This window comes from Nicotiana sylvestris, chromosome 10, assembly GCF_000393655.2.
Source record: "Nicotiana sylvestris chromosome 10, ASM39365v2, whole genome shotgun sequence".
In the NCBI taxonomy this organism is placed as follows: domain Eukaryota; kingdom Viridiplantae; phylum Streptophyta; class Magnoliopsida; order Solanales; family Solanaceae; genus Nicotiana; species Nicotiana sylvestris.
The window spans coordinates 126,444,062-126,459,961 of NC_091066.1; the positions used below are offsets into that span (position 1 = coordinate 126,444,062).

At 36.2% G+C, this 15,900-nt stretch overlaps 2 protein-coding genes across 2 annotated transcripts; both read right to left on the reverse strand.

Annotated features, from left to right (window-relative positions):
- Positions 1-463: 463 nt before the first annotated feature.
- Positions 464-5,354, reverse strand: LOC104229522 (uncharacterized). The gene is made up of 6 exons (XM_009782174.2): positions 5,162-5,354; positions 2,559-2,740; positions 2,420-2,460; positions 1,760-2,310; positions 1,036-1,646; positions 464-907 (listed from the first exon to the last, which is right to left on the reverse strand). Exons 1-6 carry the CDS (start codon positions 5,352-5,354, stop codon positions 464-466), a joined length of 2,022 nt encoding a protein of 673 aa, XP_009780476.2.
- Positions 5,355-5,743: 389 nt separating this feature from the next.
- On the reverse strand, positions 5,744-7,290 carry LOC104229519 (uncharacterized). Its single transcript, XM_009782172.2, has 3 exons — positions 7,069-7,290; positions 6,440-6,613; positions 5,744-6,320 (listed from the first exon to the last, which is right to left on the reverse strand). Exons 2-3 carry the CDS (start codon positions 6,602-6,604, stop codon positions 5,880-5,882), a joined length of 606 nt encoding a protein of 201 aa, XP_009780474.1. The 5' UTR covers positions 6,605-6,613; positions 7,069-7,290; the 3' UTR covers positions 5,744-5,879.
- Between the last annotated feature and the right edge of the window lie 8,610 nt (positions 7,291-15,900).

A 15,900-nucleotide genomic window follows, 5' to 3' on the forward strand; every position in this document is an offset into this window, starting at 1 on the left:
ATAATCTAGCTATTATGTCAGCTACAGATATTGCGGATAGTTGTCTTTGTAGATAATTGGTAGATTATATTTAGCAGTGTGTTTTGTTTCTTTTATATTCATTTGTTGAATGTAAACAATACTTCATCTACAATATTTTAAGTTTTTAACTACTTTCTTACTGATTTATAATGTAGATACTCTGTAAATTCCTGTTAATGTATTTTTGTAGTTTTATTATAGATAAACTACAAAAACACATTAACAACTGTGTAAAGGATTCCAGAGATAGTAAAAAAGCTGTAGATTATATATATAGAAATCATTCATAAACAAATCACTCTATGAAAGTATCATCTCAATACAGAAAAATCCTAACTAACTACATTATGATCTTAAAAAACCTCAACAATTACACATCAAAATCTGTTATCCAGAGCTAACCAACAATTTTTATGAAATATTATGTTAACTACATAAAATTTTATTTCTTTTTGGGTGCATTCTTGCAAGATCTTTTGCTATGCCCTTCTCCTACGCAGTTGCCGCATGAAACCTTGTACTTCTTTAAATTTATTTCATCATATGTTTTATATCTTTCTTTTTGAGGTCTTCCTGGCTGCCTTTTCCCTCCTTTAGGTGGATTTACTACTTCTTCAGTTATATGTTGTGGCACATTCCATTTGCTTTCATCAGCCAGGGGATTTACTGGTATTTCATAAGTACGCAAGAGGTTCGCCCTTGTGTAATAAGGAGAACAATATTGTTCAAAAGACTCATCCCTGTATCTTAAAGCAGCCAAAGTATGTGGACAAGGAAGTTCGTCAAGCTGGAATTGCCTACAACTACATCTCTTGTTTTCAAGATAAACAATATAGCGCCTCACACCATCTAGTACTGTATGGATGTAGTCTATTGAAGCCCTCACCTACGATTACATTATAAACAAAAAAACAATTCATATACGGTTAAACTCAAACTATTTACAAAATATCTATAATATATCTACATTGTTCTGTATAAATTAATCTGATTCAATAAATGATCAGATCTTACTCTAAGCTTGTGCGATAATGTTTTGTTGTCATCCAACTCTTTGTTGAATTTGAACCCAAGGTATGTGAATGTAACCTTTGCTTTCAATAACTTTTCCTTCGTACAACGTTCAAGAAGGGTCCTCATATACTCTAATAGTTCTACTATCGGCAGCTCTCTTGCATATTTTGTTACATCATTCAACGACTCTGCAATGTTTGATATCATAGTCCAAGTTCTGTTCACCGTAGCATATACTCGAGACCATCCATGATAGCCAATATCGTATAAGTATGCTTTAACATGAGGGTCAATCTGTTCAATCTTTGACATCCTTTCACTAAATTCATCCAGGGTATATGACCGTGCCGTGGAAAAGTATAATTCACTTAACTTAAGATGTCCCTTCTTGAACTTTGCCCGTATATTTGTCCAAATATGACACATGCAAGAATAATGTGGCATGCCGGGATAAACAATAGATGTTACTTTCAAGATACTCTCATTCTGATCCGAAACAACACACATATTTGGTCGTTCACCATATGCGAGTTTGAATTGCTCAAAAAACCACTTCCATGATGCGTCATTCTCTGAATCAACAACAACATATGCCAATGGTAATATGGTACCTACATTATGTGGCAAAAAACAATTAATTGGCTGCAGGAAAAATGCAGAAGAAGGCATATATATGTACAAACTACAATTTTTCTACAATATTTCTACAATAAAACTTCAATACCTGATGCATCCATTGTACTAGCTGTTAGTATTATTCCCCTGTATGCTGACTTTAAGAAGGTCCCATCAACTACTACAACTGGCCTACAATATTCCCAACCACTGATTGACGTACAAATCTCAACAAATACATAAAAGAAGCAGTCACCGTCCGTCTTCTTCAATTTAACTACAGACCCCGGAAAAGTCTTCTCTAGAATATACAAATAACTAGGCAATTTGCTATAGGAGTCAGCAGGATGACCTCTCAAAAACTGTAAAGTCTTTTCCTTTGCTCTCCAAGCTTGCATGTAGGTTAGATTCATGTCGTGTTCAGACAACATGTCAACTTGTATGTCTTTTGGTGTGTAAATTATCTTAGGATCAGAATATTTTGGAATAACCATGCTACCAACTACCTTGGCAGTAGGTTTGCGTTGTATGAATGTATTGTCCATTAAAAAGCATGTGTACTGGCTGTTGAAATTTCTGACCTTGAACATTGCAGAATAATTTATGCTAGTTGCCTTGAAGTGCCATGTACAGTTTTCACCAACACATATCAGGCAGTAGCTACAAAATAAATACAATTTAGACACTGGTTTAAAATGTAGATTTATAAAGAAAAAAATTGTTTTAGCTTAAACGATCACATGATACAATCTATATACAACATAACTACAATTCATCTACAATTCTGATAAACATTATCACAAGAAAAAACTGAAGAAGTAAAAAATTACAAATAAACTACAAAATTAAAAAAATAATGATCTTTGACCATTCATATGTTCATATCTTCTAGCACTAGATCTTTTAACCTTGAATTGGAACTTGTACATGACAGAATAGTGCTTCATTGCAGTTGCAATTGCTTCCTTGTCTTGGTATACTTGTCCTACTTCAATAGAACTTGGTGTACTATCTGTTATTATTATACTTTCATATTCCTCTATAACGGGAGATGTTGGCATATCAAGTAACTTTAGTGTTCCAAACAAACCTGCATGAAAATAAATATAAATACTGTTATGAACAGTTTGTATAAATTTTGTAGATAATTTGTAGAAAGGTTAAAATTCTGTATTTCATATTAATTTTTCAAACGATATGTAGTTTATTGTAGAATAAATGTAGAAATTTTGTAGATATTATGAAAATCCATACTTATATATATATATTTACTCTGACATGTAGTTTATTTGTAGATAAAATGTAGATCAAGTGTAGTACATTGACATACAACCAGAATTTGATAGAAAAATTAACATCACACACCTGCATCTGTGTTCTCATGGGTGATACTCAATTCCATATTGAAATCGCGAACAGTTATACATAGCAGATATGATCCTAAGTTTTTTTTTTCCTTTTTCGTTTCCATGTATACAAGAACACCCATATCGTTCCTAATTTCCATTGGAGGACAATGCTCGTTGACAATGAATTTGATTTCTATAATTTTTTCGGATGAATCGATCATTAATTGTTGTGTTATTGTAGAAATCAATAGACTATAACTCGCATCCTCATCGACTACAATGCCATCGACCTGAAATTCTCTAAATCTCTCATAGTTATCCCAATTCCCATTCAGTTGTAGCATAATTGGGATTTTGGACATAATTGCGTTTGATGCAGAAGAATTGTAGAAGATTTAGTCGTTTTTGATTTGTGAAATTAGAAAAAAGCTTGAAACAGAGTGTATCGCAAAAACAGAGTATGGAAAATTTGAAACGAAGCCGATGATAATTATGAATATGTGTGATTTGCGTTGTGGAAGATCTGGAAGAATGTTTAATTCCCCAATTTAAGCGCGTCTAAATAAAGAATCCTACAGCTACAATGATTCCTTCTTTAATGCATTGTCTATATTTTGTAGAAATACTATTAGCATGAAAGGTAATATGCAAACTATGAACATATTTGGTAATATAATTTCTTATATGGTATAGGAACGAAAATTTCCCTTTCGTTACTCAGATGATATCAAAGATGAGAACACAGGCTTAATAAAGAAAATATCAAAGCTCTAAATTTATACTCTCTAGTCCAATTTTTAAAAACATCTAAAAATATTGAACACTAATAACTTCAAGTAGTATAATTACTTCAATATTCCTTTTACTAGCATTTATTATTACAAAGATAAAATCAATATTTTCAATTTTGAACGTAAAACGATATGATCGATATGCCACCAAATGATGAAAAGGTAGTCGTAGAACAAGTTAAGAGTTCGGATCCTCCGCTCATGTTCCTATTTATTGGCCTTCTCTTCTTTCTACTTCAACACAACCGTAACTAAAATATGTTTTCCTTTGGATCCACTACTGCTAACATGGAGAATGCACATACCCATGAGCATGCGGGAAAAATTCAAAAATAGCCAAATTTACAATTGATTGTTCAAAAATAGCCCAATTTCAAAAGTAATCAAAATTTAACAACTTTTTATGTAAAGATAAATCTTAGCGAAAACACTGTTCAAAACCCAGAAAATACGTCGGTATATTATACTGGAGTTCCAGGATAAGTATGCTGAACTCCAGCATAATATGATAGAATTCCAGCATAAGTACACTAGAACTCCAACACAATATAGTGGAGTTCCAGCAAGTATAATTGTCCAGTATAATATACTGGAGTTTGGAGCACCGGTGCTCCAGTCTCCAATATATTATACTGGAGTGAGCAAAGTATATCGGTCCAGCATAATATGCTGGAGTTCATACACAGGTGCACCGAACGTATATTATGCTGGACCGGTCTCTGTTGCAGCAAAATAACGGCTATTTTTCATCGACTTCGTAAACGCTGGCTATTTTTGAATGACCAGTCCAAAAACTGGCTATACCATATGCTGCCATTTTCCATTCAAATAAAAACGAAAGGGGGAAGACAGAGAGAAATTCTTGTTCAATTCAATGCTATTGAAACATTCCAGTTGAGCAACTACTAAAGGCAGAAAGCACGGTAAAATAGAGCAAAGCAGCTCATCAATGAGATGCCACCATGAGGTACTCATCCAAAAAGAAAGGAGAGATGAGATCGATCCGTTCAACCGAACCAAATAAAGTAAGTCAAGTAAAGAACAATAGGACATCCAAAAAAATCCAAATGAAATGGTCAAACGTATGAACAGGGAATAACAAAAAGCACATCAGAAAATTCAAGCAAAATCAAGATAGAGATTAGAAGTACAAGCCAACAAAAAGAAATGTTCGACATCAAATAAAAAGAATGACCACAACAAAATGAGATGAGAGAAAGGGTATAAACACCTCCCAACTAACTTATCTTAATGTGTATCAAACCACATCTACACCAAAACAGGAAAAAACAGAAATCTACTTTTCAGCACGATTGCACGGAGCTTCAGGAACTTCGGTCCTCCTTTGCAAACAAAGAATACATAACAGACCTTGCAACACCATAACAACTGTAAACTTAATCAATAAACAGAGAGCTGTTGAATACTGATGCTGAAGAAGTGACAATGATGATGAAGAGGACAGAATATGAATTTGAGAATGAAGAGAATCGAATTGAAGCTGAAAGTTTAACAATTTTCGACAAAAGCAGGAGATTGGAATGGGGCTAGATGGAAAAGCCATTACTTATCTTTGGAGGTTGTGTTTGTTTGGGGGGTTTGGTGGGGGGGGGGGTAGGGATAAGAAACTTAATCTGTTCTAGGCTTCTAGCCAACTTAGATCTGCCTGATAAAAGATATCGGGGATATCAAACAGAAAGGTCTAATTAGACACTCTTATATGACTTTAACCTCAAGCAAAAGGGCAGTCAACAGTTCTTTAATATCACAATAGCTATAAAGTGATTGAGGTAAAAAGACAGTACCTTCCTTCAAGAAAAAGCCAACAAAAGAAACCATCTCCAATCACAGAACTTTGATGCTATATGACACAGCATTTCATGAGACTTATTATCAGAGAGATATGTTTCTGGACCTGCCCATCTTGATGAGTCACCAAAAGTTGAAGGAAAATTTCAAGCACATGTAAAACATATAAAGTGCAAAAAATAATTCATGAGACACCAAGCATCCCTAACACGAGACATTCCATAAGGGCAAAATTACAAAAAGAACATTTTAATTACGTTGACAAGTTAAAAACTCATAATCACCAGCAGTAAATCAAAAGATCAAATATAAAGCACCATCTCTGGTGTCCAAAGAAACAAAACCAGCTGCGTTGTGCTCGTGGAAAATCTGACTCAGCAAAAATCATTGTAAAATTGGTGGAGGGTCTTGGGCAACCTAATAATTTTGCAGCCAATCCTGATGAATATTGGGACACACAGTTCTTTAAACAGTAGCAGCAGTGTGCTCTCTTTGCTATGATCACGAACTTCTCCAAAATCATTGCATTTTTTAGCAGAAATTCTGAAAGTTCAAAAAGCTTATCATGCTGCTCCATTTGACACATCCCAGTGGAGCAGATAATATTAACACTCTTGAGACTGGGAAATGCATAGTTCGAAATCCAACTCTCCAGATCGATATTATCTCCTTGGCGCAAATAACATGACTCATAGCGGCAATTTTCCTTGATATGGACAATCTGGATCAAATAAAGATCCAACTCTCAAGAAAAACTTATGTTGCACAAAAGCAAGAGAAGAAAATCATGATAAAAGTGAAATGGATGTAGGAAGAAGAGCAAAAGGTGTGGGAAGTTACGTTAGCTTCCAAGTCAACTTCCATGTCTATGTTGAGTGTCTTCACATGAGGCGAGGCCCGTAAAAGGCTAGCTACTTCATATAAATTACACTTTGTTATGTACAACTTTAGCGTTAGATACTTGCATTTCAATTCTGGAAGCTGCACTCCATCAAGCTGCAGCATAAAAAGGACCTGGTGCAGTAATCCCAATGAAATTAGTCAACAACAGAGAAAGAGAAACAATAAAAGTAAAATAATGCATGTTAGACAGATAAGTTTACCGTTCAATGACAAAAGCAAATACCTAAAAGCTTTAAGCGACTGAAACATAGAAAATCAGAATCTTTCATGTGTACAAAAGTTTTCAATTACACTATACTGCATCTTGCAATTGTTTGCTAAAAATCAAATAGAGCAACAAAAACATAGAAAATGCTATTTTCCTAAATAATCTTTTGCCAGTATAACAAAGGAAATACATGTCTTCAATAGTTGACAGAAAACTTGCAATATATATATATATGTGTGTGTGTGTGTGTGTGTGTGTGTGTGTATGTGTGTGTGTGAAAGCTATTAGATTGCACTCTGCAACTGTTTGCTAAAAACCAAATAGAGCAACTAAAGTAATTTTTGAGTCAATAAGAAACCTCTGCAAACCAAGTCCCAATTGTTAGCTCTGCTACATGTCCCAATTTTCGAAGATAATCTTGGACGAGTTTCCAGAAAACATGATGATAATCACGACAATTGTCATCCTCAACATATACAAAACCACGTGGGAGCTGACTCACACATCTAATATAAAAAGTAAGCTCAGCACTGACCAAGGAAGATACATTTACTAGCCTATACTCAAAATAATGAATACATCCTTAAATCTTCAAATGCTGAAGATATGGTACAACAATTTCCAACGAATGATCTGCATCTTCATACAAAGGCCAAGCCATGTCCAACTTCAGTGTTTTTAAATTTGAATTGTTAATTTCAAGATGATGAAAACCATGAAAAAATTCCAGTTCCATAGTTTCCAAAGCAAGACAACCTGATAGTAACTGCATTATTGCTTAATCGTCTAACTTCATCATCTTAAAACTCACAGTCTTCAGAGATTTCCACGATATAACAGCTCCTTTATCAAACACACAACTCATCAACTCCAGTGTTATCAATGACGAGCAAGTGTAGAAAAATTGAGGCAATGTGTACACCAATTTATAAAAAATTGACCTCAACACGACATGTTCTACTTTATTTTCAATAACATAACTAAGCCATTGCTCTATATGCAAGCTGTAACTAGGCATGTCCCAAATTTCGAGATGGAATTTTCTGATATTCGAACAAGTACGTTGAGCTAATGCGTAGTCTACGAAGGATAAGAATTTTTCTGAACCTGTACTTGAACAAACTAAAGTTAAGTTATCAATAGAAGTCCAGAGATACTGCCACCGTTTAGAGACCAGACACGATCTGAAAGCATCCTTCGTTGTTGGCAAAAGAGAGAGAATTCGAACGAGGAGTGAGTCCGGCAAATCGCTGATTCGGTCTAGGGTTCCGTCATCTACGGCGACTGTCTCCGTTAACTTCGGCGGTTTCGTTATCACTGTGGTGTGCTCTCCTAGGGTTGATGAGCAATTTTGTTTGGAAAAGTTTGTTTGGGAAATGATAGAATTGAGAGCCCGTTTCGATTGGCTTAAAAAAGTGGCTTTTAAGCAATATGGTTAAAAACATTTTTTAAGTGTTGGAACTTATTTTACAAATAAGCAGTTACGTGTTTGGATAAAAATACTTAAGCTGAAAAAAGAGTTGCTGAAGTGTAATAAGTGTTTGTAAGCACATTTTCTGTTAAATTGACTGAAATATCCTTAAAGTTGTAAAGTATGTTATTTTTGGAGAATTTCCTTTAAAAAATTTAGAAAAATTTATTTATATTTAGATAATTTTTCATTTGAAGTTAGTATATTTAGGGCTATATATTTGTTTCAACTTTTTCGAATATTTTTGTATTTTAGTGTGTGTACTAGACAAACAATTATGATATTGCTTGTTTGACAATATAAAAGAAACGCAACCATTCAAAACACAAAGATTTTCAAGAATATAATTATTAGTAAATACACTATCAAACAAGTAGGAGTAAAATAAAAATGTGGTTATGATTATTTACGTGACAAAGAATCATGAAAATGAAATCAGGGCATAAAAATTTAAAAATATGAAAAGGCAATAGATATGAAAATAGGATATGACATGAAAATGGCATTAGAAATGGGTGACAAAAATGGAAACAGTGGAGGGAGAAAGAAGGAAAAGAACGTTGGGCTTTTAGCTTTGAAGGAATATTTGGGAAAATAAAAGACTAATAGGGATTAAAGAGTAAATTATATTGTCAAACCCAACCAGCTCTTAAGCTATTAAAAAAAGTTGGGATTTCCTAACTTGTTGCTTTTAGCTTGTTTGGGTTTAAAAGCTATTTTTAAAGTTACCAAACACTCCAACCAGCTAAATAGTGTTTTAAGCTGATTTGACCGGCTTTTAAGCCAATCCAAACATCCTCTGAGATGAGTAAAATAAGAGAAATATGATCCATTGATTTGAGGGAGGTTGACATGCCACTAAAATACGACTACGATTAAGAGTATAACCGGCCCAGATTTTATCAATTCATGGCCTTAATTGCGAGGCTAAAGAAACATCTCCATATTAGTTAGGGTGTTAATGGTTCGGGTTAACTAACTATTTCAAGAAATTTGTACCACACTATTTTAGTGCTTTTGGGTTAAGCGAAGGGGTTCAAGCCACATGGAATTGAACTTGTGACCTTAAGCTATGTTTTTGAACCCCCTAGACCACGAAGCTATGCATTTTAATTTTGTCAAGGGGATTCAAAATATAATATATAGAGGTACAAAACAGATTTTACCTTATATATACAATATAATTTTCCGGCGAAGGGGGTTCGGGTGAATCCCTTTCCGCCCCCTAAATCCGCCACTGCTTACAGATTTTGTAGATTGAAGTTACAAGTCAAGATACAAGTTTAGAAGATGCACAAGCTCATTATTATTTTTCTAGGAATATTATACAAAACTCGATATCATAATCTAGCTTAGGATATTAGCTACATTTTGCTAGGAATATTTTCATGTCATACAAGATATTATTTTGCTAGGAATATTATTATGTTGTTAATCATCTCTTGGAGACGAGATATCTGGTCTCTTATAATATTTAACGACCAGATTTTCTATCCGTCTCTATAAACATTTAACGACTCGATTTTTGGCCCGTCGTTATTAACCTATTAGCGGCGGAGGCTATTACGACGATTGGCGACCAGCTTTTTCCCGCTGTAATTGCTCGTTTGGGACAAGATTTGGACCTTTAGAGACCAGATTTTCCTTCCTTAAAGGCCATCTTTCTTATAGAGAATGTTGCAGGAAGTACTTAAATAAGCAACCATCGAAAAGAATGAAACACCTTTTCACTTTATTGGATGTGTCAGTGTTGTATAACAAGTGACCTCTTTGCCTTCAAATCCAAACACGTACCGCAAAATGTTATCCTATTTTAATAACAGTAAAAACTTAATGTTTGAACATACCATTAGCTAAGATGTCTACTCCTTTGGATCCACCACTGTTGAACATCCTTCATGTATCAACCAAAATGTTATCGTTGATCCAATCCATGTATTGGTATATATATAGAAGTTAGTTGGTTAGAGATATGGGGCCTAAGTGTACATATTAGAAGCTGTGGTATGTTAGAATTAATTTAAATACTTAGTACCTAATCATTAGTTATAATTGTATATAGTCGGCTGTTTATGCCTAGATTAATAAGTTGAACTATTTTCCAATTATAAATCTTCTACTCTCTTCTTCTGCGCATGAATCTAATATAGTATCAGAGCACGGGAGATAGATTCATGAATTTCGAAGCCCAACCTAGTAAGATTTTGTAACGACCCGGACGGTCGTTTTAAGAATTAACGCCCCGATCCCCTATTAAGTGTTTTTCCCGTGTTTGCTTTTGCTATTGTGAGTTGACAAGAGGATTTATTTGGAGTTTCGGAGAGTTTTGGGACACTTAGTCTCTAAATAAGAGTTTAAGTCTTAGAATTTGGACCGTAGTCGGAGCAGTATGAAGACGGTCTCAAAATGAAATTCTGTTGGTTCTATTAGCTCCGTTGGATGATTTCGGGCTTAGGGGCGTGTTCGGATTGTGTTTTGGAGGTCCGTAGCTTATTTAGGCTTGAAATGTTGAAAGTTGAATTTTTGAAGTTTCCGGTTCAATAGTGAGATTTTGATATTGGGGTCGGAATGGAATTTCGAAAGTTGGAGTAGCTTCGTAGTGTTGAATGTGACATGTATGCAAAATTTCAGATCATCCGGACGAGGTTTGATAGACATTTTGATCGAAGCGTAATTTGAGAGTTTTTGGAGTTTTTAAGCTTGAATCCGTGGTTAATTCGATGTTTTGATGTTGTTTTAGGTGTTTTAAGGATTGGTATAAGTTTGGATAGTGGTATATGACTTGTTCGTGCTTTTGGTTGAGGTCCCGGGGGCCTCGGGATGATTTCGGATGGTTAACGAGAGGTTTGGAGTTAAGTTTGGCAGCTGAAGTTTTATGGTTGCTGTCATAACAACATATGCGGTTGGGAGACCGCGGGTGCGACTCCCGCAGATGTGGAAGCAAACCGCAAAAACGGCCAAGAGGTGAGTTAGGCGGAGCCGCAGAAGAGGACATTTGGACGCATCTGCGATGGCGCATGTGCGAGAGAGTGACAGCAGGTGCGGTCCCAGACCTTTAAGTGAAAATCGTAGGTGCGGTGGGTTAGATGCAGAAGCGGGAAATGACCGCAGGTGTGGAATCCCTGGGTCAGAAGGTATATATTTCACCATTCGCGATTTCTGGCCATTTTTCTCAATATTTCATTCGGGGTAAAATTTTTGGGAGCCATTTCAAGGGGGATTTTCAGAAGGTTTCATTGAGGTAAGGTCCTTGGTTCCTAAACTCGTTATTGTGGTGATTTTTATCATTGTAAGCATGAAATTTGAAGGAAAATCAGTGGTAAATTGAGGGTTAGAGCTTGGTTAATTGGAGAGCTTTGAGTATTGATTTGAGGGACCATTTGAGGTCTGATTTTGGTACTTTTGATATGACTGAACTCGTGAGAGTGTGAGGATTCTAATTTTGTAAATTTTACCTGATTCTGAGATGTGGGCACGGGGGCATTTTGGTCATTTTTCTTAATTTCACGTATTAGCTTAGAATTTAATTAGTGGAATCAGTTACTTGAAGTTATATTTATATTATGCAATTGATTTGAATAGATTTGGGCGATTTGGAGTCAAGTACTCGTGGCAAGAGTGTGGTTTCGGGTTGATTTTGAGCCGGTTTGAGGTAAGTGGCTTGCCTAACCTTGTGTGGGGGAACTCCCCTTAGGATTGGTATTGTTTATATTTGAAATGCCTTGTACATGAGGTGACGAGTGTGTACTTGTGATAATTGTTAAAAATCCTGTTTTCATTAAGTAACTTTAATTGTGTTTCCTTTCCTGTTTATACTACTTGCAATTTAAGTCTGCTGTTAGCTTAGGGAATTATGTCTAATTGACTTAATTGCTTTACTTGTTCAAACTGTCTTATTTGGATTATGTGCAGCATACTAGATTAGAAATACCTGTTTTACCTTGGTATGAAATTTGAATTGAATTGTGTATTCTTCGTGTTGTTGTTGTGTGTTTACTTTGGGACTACGAGACGGTATCCCAGGAGATCCCCCTGCATGTTTACTTTGGTACTACGGATTTGTATTCCGGTAGATCCCCCTACACATTTACATTGGAACTACGGGACTGCACCCGGTAGATTCCCCCTGTCCTGGATATTTACATTTGGGACTACGGATCGGAATTCCGGTAGATCCCCGCACATTATGAGTTGGACTATGGGATGGCACCCGGGAGATCCACTGGATATTTATATATGGGGACTACAAGATGGTATCCTAGGAGATCTCCGGTTGTTATCTCTGTGTTAAGCTGTATCCCTTTCCTTGATTATTTTGTCTCTGTTGTAGTTGTTGTTGTTCTTTCTATCATGTGTTACTTCTTACTGTTGCACTTAATTATACTGTCTTATTCTATATTGTTATACCTTGTTTCTCATTTAAACTGAGTAGGGCCCTGACCTTCCTCGTCACTACTCGACCGAGGTTAGGCTTGACACTTATTAAGTACCGCTGTGGTGTACTCATGCCCTTTCTGTGCATGTTTTTCATGTGCAGATCCAGACACTTCGACTCATCCCTACTACTCTTGAGGCGAGGCGATTCTCCAGAGACTTTGAGGTCCATTCTCTCTAGTAATTTAGCCCTTCTGCATTTATCTTAATTTAGACATTCTGGAGTTAGAGCACAATGTAGTATTCATAGCTTGTGATTTCATGAGATTCCGGGTTTTGGGAATTGTTTAGTTTCTGAGATCTTGTATTGTTATATGCCGAGCGGCATCTTAAACACTTCTATAATTGTTTATCTTCAGTTTTTATTAGTTTTCTGCATTTTGGTTCTCTTTCCGCAATTGTTAGGCTTACCTAGTCATAGAGACTAGGTACCGTTATGACAGTTCACGGAGGGCGAACTTGGGTCGTGACAGATTTTCTCTTATATTCTCCAAAATTGTGTTCTTCATTTCTCAGTAGATCGGTGAGATTTCTGCAGAAATTATAGAATTTTGTTGTTGTTTTTTCCTTAATTTCTTTGATTGTGTCTAATTGAGTTGAATCTAAGATTGTTCAACAATGGCGGAGAAAACGAAGATAGATTACACCCATCCTTTGTTCTTACAACCCTCCAACACTCTAGGATTAATGTTGATTCCAATCCAACTCAGGTTTTGAGAAGTATGGCTTGTGGAGTAGATCCATGTGGCTTTCAAGTAAGGAAAAATGCAAATTAGGGTTCATCAATGGGACATGCATTAAGGCATCATTTGAAGCTGATCTTCATGAGGAATTGGAGGCATGCAATGCAATAGTGCATTCGTGGATTATGAACTATATCTCAAAGGATCTATTGAGTGGAATCATTTATGCATCAGATGCACGTGTTGTGTGGGAGGATCTAAAGGAATGCTTTGATAAGGTGAATCGAGTGAGAATTTTTCAATTGCACAAAGGAATTTCATGACTGTAACAGGGATCTGACTTTGTTGTTGTGTACTTCACAAAACTAGAGGAGCTATGGGCAGAGTATGATGTGTTGGTACCATCCCCAAACTGTGGATGTGTGAAATTGAAGGAGTATATAGTGCACTTGCATCAACAGAGATTGATGCAGTTTTTGGATGGCTTGAATGATACATATGATCAAGCTAGAAGGCAGATTTTAATTAAAACAATTGATCCTACTCTTAATCAGGCATATGCTATGATCACACAAGATGAAAGTCAACAATCCTTAGGTGGTAGTGCAATAGCAGAGAAGGTAGATCCTATGGCAATGCACGCAGGAGGAGGTCAAGGATTTAGAGGGAAGAAACAATTCCTGCAGTGCGAACACTGCCACATGAAAGGCCATATTAAAGAAAATTGCTTCAAAATTATTGGGTATCCTGAAAAGTTTAGAGGAAAGAAAGGGCATCAAGAGAGAAATTATATACCTAAAGGACTTTTTACTGCATTTAACAATGTAGAAGGGCCAGTAACAACCTCTAATTCTCAAGGAACATCACAGCAGAAATGAGGAGATTTTTTATTCACCGAGGCATAATATCAACAGATTCTGCACTTGCTCAACAAGGATGCACACAATGAAAATCAAGCACAAGCCAACATGGCAGGTAATATTGTGTCTCTTGCATCAAACGTCTATAATGATATCTAGATAGTGGATGCAGGGGCCACACATCACATAACATCCTCACTACAATTATTGAATGATGTTAAAAGTGTCGTCAGTTGTAAAAGAGAGAAATTGAGACTGCCAAATGGAGACAGTACTGATGTTAATCACATTGGTAGCACACAATTATCAGCGGATAGCAAACTAGAAAATGTGTTGTATGTTCCTGACTTTAAGTTCAACCTAATGTCAGTCTCAAAACTAAACGAGGACTTACAATGTGGTGCTCTTTTCCTGCCCAAACTGTGTGTCTTTCAGGACCTTTACAGTGGCAGGGTGAAGGGGATTGGTAAGGAAATTGGTGGACTTTATCTACTGAGGGGAAAAGGAACAGGACAGTTCGAAGCTGCACTTATCAGCACATTGCAGAAGAATGAAGTTTCAAGAGATCTTTGGCACAGGAGATTAGGACATCCTTCATTACCAGTGATGAAACATATTTCTTTCTTGCATGGTAAAGTAGACAATACAATACATAATAAGTGTTCCATTTGCTCCTTGGCTAAACAATGTAGATTGGTTTTTCCTATTAGTGAGCACCTAAGTACAAAACTATTTCAACTTGTTCACATAGATATATGGGGACCTTATAAAGTTGCTACACATGACAATAAACATTACTTACTTATAGTGGTAGATGATTACACTAGAGCAACTTGGATTTTTCTAATGCAGTTGAAAAGTGAAACAATCATTTTCTTGAAGCAGTTCTTCTGTATGGTTATGACATAGTTTTATACATGCATTAAAGTGATTAGAACAGACAATGGTAGAGAGATTTTTAATCATCAGTGGAGTGAGTTCCTGTAGGGTCATGGAGTAATCCATCAGAGTAGCTGTGTGCACACCCCACAACAAAATGGGTTGGCTGAGAGAAAACACAGGCACATCTTAGACACTGCCAGAGCACTGAAATTCCAGGCTGGGATACCAAGCAAATTTTGGGAAGAATGTGTTCAAACAGTTGTTTATCTTATAAACAGACTCCCTACTAGACTACTAGGAGGGAAAAGCCCTATGAATTGTTGTATGGCAGGCCATCTTCACTAGCACATCTTAGAACTTTTGGATGCCTATGTTATGCTACAAATGTGGCTAAGGAAGACAAGTTTGGGCCAAGAGCTAAGGAAGTTGTCCTGATGGGCCACTCCACTACTCAGAAGGGGTACAAACTATTTGATAGGACTACTACCTCTTTTTTTGTTAGCATGGATGTTTTTTCAGGGAATCTGTGATTCCTTTTATCACAACACAATATCAACAAGTTTCAAAACCCATTGTAGATGTGTTTGAATCCCAACAATATGGAGAACTACATACCATAGAGTCAGAAGATATCACTGAATCGGAGGGGCATGCAGATGCAAACCACCTAGCACAGTAGATCAAGATGCATAAGATCAAGTAACATCTGATACGTATGTCCCATTAGAAGTGCTAGCTCCAGTAACTGATCACACGGTTGCACTAAATACAGCTGCTCAGGCAAGTACACCAAGCAGAGATGCTCCAATATATCAGGAACAGACTACTTCAGCACCACTTCCTATTATGCTCACCAGATA